This window comes from Bacillus rossius, chromosome 12 (genome assembly GCF_032445375.1).
Source record: "Bacillus rossius redtenbacheri isolate Brsri chromosome 12, Brsri_v3, whole genome shotgun sequence".
NCBI classification, from domain to species: Eukaryota; Metazoa; Arthropoda; class Insecta; order Phasmatodea; family Bacillidae; genus Bacillus; species Bacillus rossius.
The window spans coordinates 31,554,679-31,566,831 of NC_086339.1; the positions used below are offsets into that span (position 1 = coordinate 31,554,679).

General features: G+C 38.9%; 1 protein-coding gene across 1 annotated transcript; it reads right to left on the reverse strand.

Annotated features, from left to right (window-relative positions):
• Window positions 1-271: 271 nt before the first annotated feature.
• LOC134537801 (whirlin-like) lies at window positions 272-11,611 on the reverse strand. The gene is made up of 4 exons (XM_063378610.1): window positions 11,539-11,611; window positions 7,786-7,917; window positions 4,762-4,840; window positions 272-1,392 (listed from the first exon to the last, which is right to left on the reverse strand). The coding sequence occupies exons 1-4, from the start codon at window positions 11,590-11,592 to the stop codon at window positions 1,250-1,252; spliced, it is 408 nt and encodes a 135-aa protein (XP_063234680.1). The 5' UTR covers window positions 11,593-11,611; the 3' UTR covers window positions 272-1,249.
• Between the last annotated feature and the right edge of the window lie 542 nt (window positions 11,612-12,153).

Genomic DNA, 12,153 nt, shown 5'->3' on the forward strand with positions numbered 1-12,153 from the left:
AATTATAGTGTGTACTGTTAATAAGCAATTGCACAACTTTGTATGTAAGTTTGGTCTCAACAAGTAAACCTTAGAACCCTTGCAAGTGGTCACATGTCTTGCAGTATAAAGGGGAAGGTGTTGTACATCTGCCTTGCTCGTGATGGTTGGCATCACTGATAACAGGTGAATGTCAGTTCCGGTTATGGCGCCTGTATATGTACCACGGTGAACGGACAATAAAGAATATTAAGTGCTAACTACATGCACTTGCTTATCTACAACTTAAAACCTATGATCTCAAGTAAAACAATTGTAGTGGATATAGTGTCATAGATTTGATTTTTTTAGTTATAAGGGAATTTAGGTGCCAATAAGTTTTCTTGAAATTTCGTATTATTTTATATCCCTACCTAAATTTAAAACGAATAGTTACTTTACGCATTTACCTGTTTTTAACGTGGTGGAAATTTGAATGTCAGAAGCAAACAAAGGCAAGAACATAAATTACAAAATGCGTCAAAAGTAATTTCATTCCAATGGTTGGTACACATGACCCCTGTGTTGCGCACATCCCACCTCCTCAGTTCAGGCTGGGCGTTCCGGAACTTTCCCAACGGCATGCAGAGCTCTGGGTTACACAAGATGGCTACATCGAGGACGAACAACTAGACATGGACAGAGCTGTGAATTATTACGCCCTAGGAACACTGAGCTACAACAATATGCTGCGCATCCAGGTATTTATTATTTTCTGAACATGAAAGAAAAAGCTGCTTCGCTGCACTCGCCGAGCGAGACGAACGCACACCTGTTTCAAAACAGCTGAGGCAGACGGTGGCGGTGACAACATCGAACGAGAGAATGTCACCTCGTGCACGAGACGGGTAGAGAGCGTGAGTGAGGAACCACAAGCTAGCTTAACTCTCTACCCTTATTTCAGGACCGCAAGACAGTATAGCTTGCCACTATAATTTTGGGACCATAACTTATCCTTGCTCTATACACTGACTTTGGGACCACAAGCTAACTAATCTCTAAACCCTTGTTTTGTGATGACAAGCTAGCTTCGCTCGATACCCCAAATTTGGGACCACAAGTCAGCTTTGCTCTGTTACGCCCGGTTTCGGGACCACAGGCTACCTTCGCCCTGTAACCCGGTCTTGGGACCACACGCTAGCCCTGCTCTCCCTGGTTCGGGACCACGAGCCCCGTCCCCACCCTCCGACCCGCATCAGGTGCGGGCCGCTCAGGGCAGGGAGGGCGACCGCTAGGCCTCCAGGAAGATGAGCGCCGTCGGCTTGGGCTCCAGGTTCGACTTCTTCGCCTCCACCACCAGGAACTCGATGTCCTGTCGCTCGCGGCGCGCGAACGACTCGGCGATCAGGCGGGCCACATCCTGGTGCTGCAGGCCTGTGCGGCACACACGCCACAGAGCAAACACTTCACATCAGCACATGACAAGTTAATAGTGTGTGGGGAAGCCTACAACTCACGTAGTTTCGGTTCCCTGCAAGAATTTCCGAAGATTTCCTGAAGTTTTGCGTTTTGGTATTAACGCCACTTCAGCCGCTAAATCAGAAGTTTCCAATGAAAACAAGCATGTTGTGACTGACCTAACCTAACCTTTCGATTTTTTTTAATTTCAATTTTTGATAGAAATCAGAAGTTGCACGAACGTGGTAGGGAACCGAAACTACGTGAGTTCTAGACTTCCGTATTGTGTGTGCGATCTTTGCCATGTTCGTAATTGAGGCAAAACTATTTTCGTTACAATGGAGTTTAACGCGAATACCTTGCCGTAATGTGTTGTTAACATCTTTCTTTATCCATTTTCACGTCATGGTGACAATTTTTTTTATTCTTTATAGCGAGTTACTTTCAAGCATTTAAACAAACTTCCACATTAGTCATTAAACAACTACGGTTTGGTTTCGTTGACCAATTGCTGGACTACTAGAATATTATTTGCATAAATTAAGAACATTTAACTACTCCAAAGACTGATATGTCCGTGATACTGAAAGCTTCTTGTCTTCTGCGCATGAGGTCTTCATTGGCTTATGATATGCCATCAGAAATATAAAAATTAGTCATTATAAACAGAAACACTTACACTTGAGTTTGCTTAAAAGCGATACTTAAGACTTTTGTTAAATGATCACTGGAATTAATGAGTGATTTGCACTAGCAATGAAACATTAAGCACACACCCAGTGACACTTTTTATTTCGCGAATAATTTGCTGCACGGGTTAAACGATTACGAGTCCCACAATCACAAGCGCTGAGTACACACGAACATTTTTTAATAATCTGGCAAGTTTCAGAGGGGAAGAGAGGAAAGGTAATCACGTTATCTCCCATTTTTCATGAAAATTCTGTGGCTTCACTGCCGTCTTGCTGCGCAGTCTGGACAAAACTAAAATTCTGGCGCAATTTTTTTTTAGGCTTGACCATTTTTTTTGTGGCATGAGACTATTGAAAAGTATAAATGTGATTACACTATAAACAGTATGTAATAATAAAATATTTTTGAATTGTTATTATTTTGCTCCAATAACATAATAACTATTGTTAAACTTATTTTAGTGATAAAATATTTAGAGTTAAAAACCCTTAATTTATACACAGTATCTATATTAATAAAATAAAGAATTTGTCTGTTCGTCTGTCTTATCAGAAGTTGGCATAGCGCAGAGAAAGTGAGGCCTAAAGAGGTGAGATATTGATTATGTATTTTCTCCAGGTTTTTGGAAAAAAGGGTGAGGAAATCCGTTTGCACCTAAAAAAAGATTTTTTCCCAATTGGTTTTAGTGTTTTAAATTAATGGTTTTAGCGATTTTTATAACATTTCCCCAATAATCTCCATGGCAACAGCTATCGCATTGCTGATACTGTTGCGATTCAGAAAAAAAGGTTTGTAAAGTATAGCTCAATTAATGAAATAGTTTATTTTACTAATATTTACACTACTGATTATATCACAACACTTAAAATGGCTGTTCACAAATGAATTACTCCAGGGACCTGCAGGCCAGATGACGTTAGAAGATCCACTGGCTCGCCTCGCAGCCATGATCCATGATCTCAATACGTTCTTAACAATACTTTCTTCACATCCTGGCAATAGCTATTAATTACATGGTAAATTCTTTCTTCATTTCTTAGCAATGGCTTTTACTCCGTAAATACTTTCTTCATTTCCTGGATATGGCTATTACATTGTTTATACTTTCTTAATTTCATGGCAACGGCTATTACATTGTTTATGCTTCTTTATCTCCTGAAAATGACTATTACATTGTTTATGCTTTCTTAATTTTCTGGCAAAGGCTAGGCTATTATATAATTTGTGCTTTTTTCATACAATGGAAACAGTTATTACATTTTCAATGTTTTTTTTTTTTACTTCCGGGTCTTAATCCAGACATTCTGTAATTATATTGGACATACATTGTACACATTATTGGTAAAAAAAAAAATGTGAATTCGAAGGCCTTTAACATCGGTTGAATACAAGCTGGGGTCTTTGGTTTGAATTTCTTCAGGTTATCTTATTTGCAGTGATTTTTTTCATAAGTTGATTTTAAAATTTTTATTTAATTTTTTTTGTACGATGCACAGCATGAAGTCACTCCTAAAACCATCTAGCTAAAATACACTTAGCCTAAATATACTTGAACTGAAGTCACTTGGCTGAAATGTCTTTTAAGGGTACAGGATAAAAACGCTGTAAGTGCCATTTCTTAAAATAAAATTATTATTTATTTATTTTATCCATTTTTGTTTAAACAAGTTGATGAGTGTACGTTCTCTTACACTGAACCAGTACTTAACATCTTACATGAAAACAAATCAAAATAATAGCAATCTAACCTGAAATATTGCTTTGTGTATGGTATTCTGTGAAGTTTTTAAAGTTGTACTTAAAAACTCTGGCTTTGGCGCCTTTCACTTGGCCTGAATCAGTGGCGTAGCCAGGATTTGTGTATGGGGGGTGTTAAGAAGCATGGACCCCCCCCCTCCCCTCTATTATAGCGGGGGGTCCGGGGGTCCTACCCGGGAAAATTTGGATTTTAAGATGTAAAATAGTGCTATTTTAGCAGTTTTCAGTACTTAAATTTAAATATTGTAATGGTAAAAATTTTATTAATTTTAATATGAAATTTGTTTGAGTGATGAATAAGAAATTAATTAAAGATTTGTTGCTAAGGGGGGGGGGGGGGATTGAACCCCTAAACACCCCCCCCCTGGCTACGCCCCTGGCCTGAATGTATCCAGCCCACAATTGAGGAGTTTTCTGCAATAAGGGCCTATGAGACAAAAATGAATTCTACATATCTTTATCTCTACGGTCACCAAATATTATCCAGAAATTTTAATTTGCTGTGTTGGTATGAAAAGTTTTATGTGATGGTGTTGTGAGCCCTTTTTGAAGAGAACCATTTAAATTGTTGAAAAATTTCATATAAATAGATTACCTACTATTTTTATGTGTTTATGTACCTATTAATAGTGAAAGATTAGGAAAACATAATATTCTGTAACTTACTAAATATATTATATTTAGTAAGTTACAGAATATTAATCAATGACTTATGTACGTATGTGTTCATTGGAGTAACTGTGCTCCGACTTCATGTGTGCCACCAATAAAACTGTGCCACCTTGGTATCTCAGAACATTGTTCTGGAGCATGGGCCCTTATTGCAGCACTTCGCTTGACCTGAGGCGAAATGGCGGCTGTCCACCCTGCCGGAGCTGGGGGCGAGACACTGACCTTCGACCCTCTGGCCATCCACCTCTAGTATGAGCTGGCCCACCTCCAAGCCGCCCGCCTCGAAGGCCGCTCCGTTCTCCTGCAACAACAACAACAACCACCTTCATCTACTGCCGGGAAGCCTACGATTCACTCGTCCTTCTGGACGTACCCGAATACTCACGTTGGCAAGCCTTCTTTCAACAGACGAGAGAGCCAAACTCCCGATCGTGCATCATTGTTGTTTTTTTTTTGTTCATTGTAAATAAATATACAACTCATGATAACTAATAGTCAATTAGGTTAGGTTAGCTACATTATAAATACTTTAAAACATTGTGGACGGTTGATTTGGTTAGGATAGCTACATTAAAGATACTGTGAAATCATGTAAACAGTTTCCTAGCGCTGGATAGCTATATATTAAAAAGTTATTTGCTAAGCAAGCAACCATCCACAATGTTTTAAAGTATTTATAATTACTTCTTGCTAATTTTAAGAATGACATCTTATAAGTTAAATCCGTGCATTTGGAGAATAAATGTCAGCGAATTTCTTTTTCCCCCCCCCAAATAAATACACCTGTTATGGTACGGAAAAAAAACGAGCATGAACTTCGGGGAACTTCGGGTTTGGCTCTCTCAACTGTGAAAAGAAGGCTTGCCAACGTGAGAATTCGGGGATTTCCAGAAGGACGAGTGAATCGTAGGCTTCCCTCTACTGCCAGGGAAGCCTACGATGCACATTCTGTATTGTACAGACCCGAACAAGCCCGAATATCTACCTTCGGCCAACGTCGGCATTAAAATGATTTGACAGTATTTTTAATGTAGCTATACTAACCTAACATAACCAACCATCTACAATTGTGTAAAGTAGGTAATAAACAAAAAAAAAAACTTACGAAGTTGGCCGAAAGTAGATATTCGGGATTGTTCGGGTCTGTGCAATACAGAATGTACATCATAGGCTCTTCCTAATCCTACTGCCACGTCTCTAGCGGTTCTGCGGATGGCGCGGCAGTTGTGTACCAAAACACATCACGTCCGTAAAATAATGTCCCAGGCTCACATTTTAAACAGTACCAACTGTAAGCGTTGCAGAGTATTTTTTTTTGTTCGAGGTCTCGATTAAAAGAGTAACCCAAAACAAGTTTTAGAAGAGCGTATGCGCTAGTACTTAATTTGACATTTTCTCGCTTGCAGCGCCACCTACGCAAAATGGCGATTTCCCGAGCGTAAAGCGTTTTGTGTTCTGCAAATTTGCTAGGAGTGAATCTGTAATTTCAGTTCAACGTGCGTTTCATTTAAAGTTTAGCTGTTGAAGTCCCTGACCTGAGCGTAATGGTCCAGACGACAGAGCTCTTTTTTCGCTGGCCTCCACGTTCACCTGACATTACATGCGAATTTTTTTTTCCTTTGAGGCTTTATAAAAATATCGCGTCTACGTTCCGCCGCTACGTAATAATTGCCAGTGTTGGAGACACAGAATTGAAAGATACTACCATTACTTCGGACGTGTTAAAAAAAGTGTGGGAAGAATTGGACTTTAGGTTGGATGTGTGCCATATCCATATAACAAAGGTGCACATATTGAACACTAGATTGGTTTACCTTCATTTTGCTGTATAATTTGTTGTAAATAGTCTAAAATAAACTTTTATAATATACCATTGATACTGGGACATTATTTTATGGATGTCCTGTATAATAGCGAATATAGTTATGTATACTTCTATTTTGATTGTAAACTAAGAAAACAAAGATTATTTTTAACATTAATAACTAAAAATAAAATCGATAAAAATGACGATTGATTTGTAAATTTCATAAATCAGTTCCACAGAACAGCTTGGGTCATTGTGGATTTTTAAGTTGATTTTAAAATTATTTCAGTGTTGGCTATTTGGAATTAAGTAGGTCTCTTTCGGCCTGTGTATATATTAATGTGACTATGTTTATATTTATGAGCCAGTAGTATATAATAGCCGGACTTGAAGCTAGGTGCCAGGTGAGGAGCTGGTGCCAGGAGTCCGCCATCTTGGGTTGTGATGTCACTGCCACCATATTGAATGACCTTGATCTTCACCTTTAACCTTGACCTTTAAAATTCGCCAACAATTGCCAAATTTACCCAAGATTTGCCGAATTTGACTATAAATTCGCCAAATTACATAAAAAGAACATTTTTTTTTGCATCGAACAAGGGTCAAACCAAGGGCAGGAATAACTATAATTATATATATATATATATATATATATATATATATATATATATATATAAAATTTGATGTTGGTATGTATGAAGTTAATAAACTCCAACACCATTTGGCCGATCGCCATGAAAGTGTTTTTTTGATGGCGAAGGTTTTTATGCTATCCATTTTTTTTTTGTAAATGAAGGTCTTATGGCGACTTGCTTTTAGGAGACTTAAGACATTTTTAGGAATTTGTGTTCTTTCTAAGGCAAAGGTCTGGTGAGGTTTTGCTAATTCCGAATTTTTAGGAATTTTGATTCATTTTGAGTCATTTGTAGCACATTTTGAAGGTCAAGGTCATCAAATATGGCCGCAGTGCAGTCAAAATCCAAGATGGCCACCGTGACGTCACAATCCAAGATGGCGACGACAATCCTCAATCCTTAGGCAGAAGCCAGGGCCAGGAAATACATTAATATACCTACTACTAGCATTTTCTCGGGAAAAATTCAGAGTCATTAATAAATTGTTTGGCCGTGAGCTTAAAGAACATCAGTGTTGTTATACAAAACATCTGAACGACCTATAAATAACCCAAACAATATGTATAATCCATCCGTCCGTCCGAAGCGAGAGCTTGCCGAGCTTTTAACGGCCGGACGGATAGAATTCTTCGGGCCATCCCGATTGGCTGCGGGTCACGTGAGGCGACATTGTAATTCCGTCTTCATCCAGTTCGTTAGGAAACGATTGAGTTAAACTGCGGAACGTTCTTTCATAACAGGAAAACTTAACTCCAGTTTGGCTTTGAAAATGCCTCTATGTTGGGGAAGGCACTCGATACTTACATGTATGTTTATTATGCGAGGTAAAGGGTGTTTCGTGTCCGCTCCCCCTTCGATGGCAATGCCCAGGATAGGCTTGGTCTTCTTAACTGTGATCCTCAGGTTGCCCTGCTGATCAGGAACTATAAGGGCACCCTGCGTAACAACAACAACCACATTCACCAAACAGATCACCAAAACACGCTTGGATTTTCAGGCGGACAAATAGGGACCAGAAAGGCGCCATTTAGTTTTGTGCTGTAACAATTGTCAAACATTTAAAATTGAAAATGTTCTTTCGTCTTGACAGTATTATTAAGGTTTTAGTCGTTCCCAGAAAAGAATTCGATACTAAACACCACAAGGGAAACTATTTGTAGCAACCAGGCAATATAACTATATTATTACATTTAATAAAATTACATAATATGCGTTAACGAAACAAAAATTTGAAAATTGAACGATAAAAAATTGTCATGAATTAAAAACGAATGCAATCAATATGGCGTCTTTAAAGTCCTATCTCTCCTTCTTGAGCACTTAAAAGTCCAGTTCTTTCGCTGCATTTCGAAGAAATTAATTTTTACAAACAAGATAAGAAAATTTAGCACTTTTAAAAAATAAGATATTATAAGATAAAACACAAATGTTTATATAAATATGTTTCTAGGAGAATGAAATTAAATCACACCATTTACAATTGCAGTACGATATGAAATGACACCGCAAGTTGGCGTAGGCTTCAGCATTCTTCGGGCATTTGGACCATCAACAGTTAAATATCGCAAGTTAATAATAATTTTTTTTACATACCTATAAGTAGTTCGCTCCACAATATTCAAATTGGTGTATTTTCAGGTGATAAATCACGTGAACCCAAAAAAAATATAGTTTAGCTTAAAAATTTAAAGAATTTATTTAAATCGAACTCTATCTAATTCTCCAAATCAATTTCGGATAGCCAAATATTATAATAAAAAGACCAACCACGACTAATTCAATTCACTCTATGAGACTGGGTGACTCACAGTAAGTATAAAATATAATGGTGTGCTATGAAAATTTACACGAAAGAAGCTGTGGTGATGCATCAGGTTGTCATTGTTCAAATATGGATATATACCGCGCGCCCAAGTTGAACCGTAAGTAGAACATTTTTGTGTCCATCTTTGAACAAATAATATCCATATAAAACCGTCAAAATGTTGTGTCATATCGGAAGCAGCTGGTACGTTGTTGAGGATATGAAACCTCAAATCGCTTTGTTTCACCGCCTAAAATTCAGTTATATTTTTTTAAACATTACAATACTAGATAATTTCAGTATGTTCGGAATAATATTACTACTGTTACATTAAATAATGTTAGCAAAATGGTGAACTTTGTTGTAAAGAAATGTTCGTGTCAATGTTTACGATATTTTAATTTTACAGCTATATTGGTAAATGGTAGTCAGAGACGACTTAGTGCGCACAAAATAAGGATCGGTCTGCATCGAATACCAGCTGATGTACCCATGATTCGCTACTGAAGTCTACAGATATCAAACGCGTTGGGGTTGCACGTTGCAGGAAGGTTGCGAAATATTCTAGCTTAGTGGAGCTCAATTACCTATAATGCTATAATTAACGTGTATACTTGTATTCAAAAATACAGTGAGCGAGTGTGTTTTTTTTTAAATTTCATATTTAGCCCATAAATATGTTCGATAAAACCTTTTTGTTTGGAATATGCCTTTAGTGTTAAAAAAAAAAAAAACATGATATGAAACCTATACCAGATCTATTCATGCATTTAAATAATCTCGAAACTGAACCAGGCCCGGCCTGGTGCCTGCATTTCTCTCTCTCTCTCTCTGCCCTATTTGTTGTTAATGGAGCAGAAATATTAATGAAAAATTACAAACATGTGTAAATTTGTACATTTATTACAAAATAGTGTTCGCAGTAATACAGAGTTCGGATTCTTACACGGTCATTTATGCATTGTGTTGTCCCAGTAGCTCCGATAGTTAAAAGTTATTTGTGAACAGTTTGCTTAATAGCTTTACAGCATTAACTGGAACATTAATAAGCATAATAAAATAAAATAGTTTAATATTCAATTACCTTTCCCATGGTTTAAAAAAATAAGCTTGAATGAAACATTAATTAAAATATAATTTTTCGTAAAAAAATACTCTGTATTATCTGGAAAAAGGAATTTCTTATATGCTTAAGTAACCATAGTCATCTGTTGTACAAAGTTACAATGTCGTTCTTGTATTACAAGGGGCTTTTTTTTAAAATAAGTTCCGTTTGGTCATTAAAAAATAAACTCTTGAAAAAAAAGGTTTTAGTTTACTACATATCTAATTTAATTTCCACTTAATCATCATTCAGTTCTAAGCACTTTTAGTAACACTGCATCAGTTTCTTTAATCCCTCTGCATAAAAGTTCGCCGCCTGGGAATTAAACCGCCAGGAAGTGCGGCTACTCGCAGTGCAGACGAGTGAAGCGGGAAGCCCGCACACAGGGGCAGGTGAAAACTCTTTTGCACACACAAATGGAATCACAACACGCTGACCTCGCCCTCCTTGTCAACCCCGGGGTTTCCGGAGAGCAGTCATGCCTGCCAGACGCGTGACTTTGCGAAGATGCCATCGGCTTTTATCGTAATGGAACCTGGGATGCTACGACAAATGCCCCTGTGTGTGCGTTTTCCCGCTTTACTCGTCTGCACTGCGGGTGGCCGCGTTTCCCGGCGCGTGAAACTCACCTCTTGAGCGATCCGAGAGACTGGCTACTGCTAATGACTGTTTGCTGGGACCGTCTTTAAGATATTATGACGCGGCCGCTTCGTGGGTGACTGACTATGAACGTCCCGTCGTCAAGCTGATGTCGAGGAACTCAAAGACTGCCGTTGTCAACTGGTTTAATTCTAAGGCGACGAACTTATATGCAGAGGGGTTGAAGAAACTGGCGCAGCGTTAACGATAAGTGCTTCGAACTAAATGGCGTCTATGTAGAAAAATGTATTTTTTTTTTTCACGAGGTAATTTTTTTCTGAACTAACGTAAAATTTGAAAATGCCCAGAACTTGAATTGTAAGAAGTTTGTTAATTTCATTTTGATGTTTGTTAGGTACAAGGGTATTTCCCATATGTAAAATTAATTTACTATCCCTGTCGGCTACAGATAATGCCCCTAATAAACCTTGTGTAAATTTGTACTTAAGGGGAGGCGTATTTAACTATTGTTTTTTTTTTGTTCACAGAAACGTGGCACTTCTCATGGTGTTATTCCTCAAAAGTAATGTCTCCAAAGTTTAATGTCAAGCTTATTTAATTGGTGTATTGAAGGGTGATGTTTACTGCGAAAACTTTTGTTGACAATAAACATTTATTTCACGTACTTTTTTGCACCACATCTCTGTGTGATTGAAAATCTTGCCCTCCCGTCCCTCTTCTCTGGACAGGAGGTAACAAATGACTAGACCCGTAAAATTCGCGGGTTCATTTCGTGTTATGCTAAAATTCAAATAATTATACCTTAGTGCTTACCTTCTGCCATTGGTTCACTGTTAATCTGGAGGACTGAGGGCCGATTAGAGACCCTCACTCTTAGAAGTGTCGAATCACAGGTCACCCGGTCGAGACGACTCACAAGTCAGCAGCAGCCAATGAACTGTTGGCATTTTTGCCTGAGCGTGTAGAGGATGTCGGAGTCCATCCTGGAGGTAATTGAACCCACGAATTTTGTCGGTCCCCGTGTTCCAAGCTATCCGCGAGCACCCACCGTCTCTTGGTCCACGCTGGAGTCGGCCGTCTCTCCGCGCGCCAGCCGCTGCATGGAGTGATGCCGCCGCACCGACGACTCCCCTCCCAGCAGCTCTTGGTCCTCCTTCATGTCGAAGCTGCGGCTCAGCTTGTGCGCCAGCTCCTTGCGGACACACACCCGGCCACTAGGCAGTCCCGACCTCGAACCTCTGTGTGTCGATACATCGGCGATATCGATACTTCACGTTCAAACCATCGATAATTTGCAATCGATATTGTTCATATCGATTTTTTACCATCGATATTTTCCCCCCGATAGTATGAATAAAATAACATTATTAAAATTAAAAAAAAAATTATCTGTAAATAAATTTGGCAGAAAAAAAAATAAGTGGTGGAAAGTATCAGTGGCGTAGCTAAGGTAACTGGCGCCCCTGGCCGAATTTGAAAATGGCGGGCCCCCTCCTTGGATTTTAAAGAGAAGGGGGGAGGGTTAAGTAACCGCGAAACCGTCGCGGCAGTGTCCCCCCCTCCCCCCTGCTCCGGCGCCCCTGGCGTCCCTGCCACCCGCTTGCTACGCCGCTGGAAAGTATTTAAAAGGAGGGGTGAAAAAAAAAAAAAGGGAAATATTGGA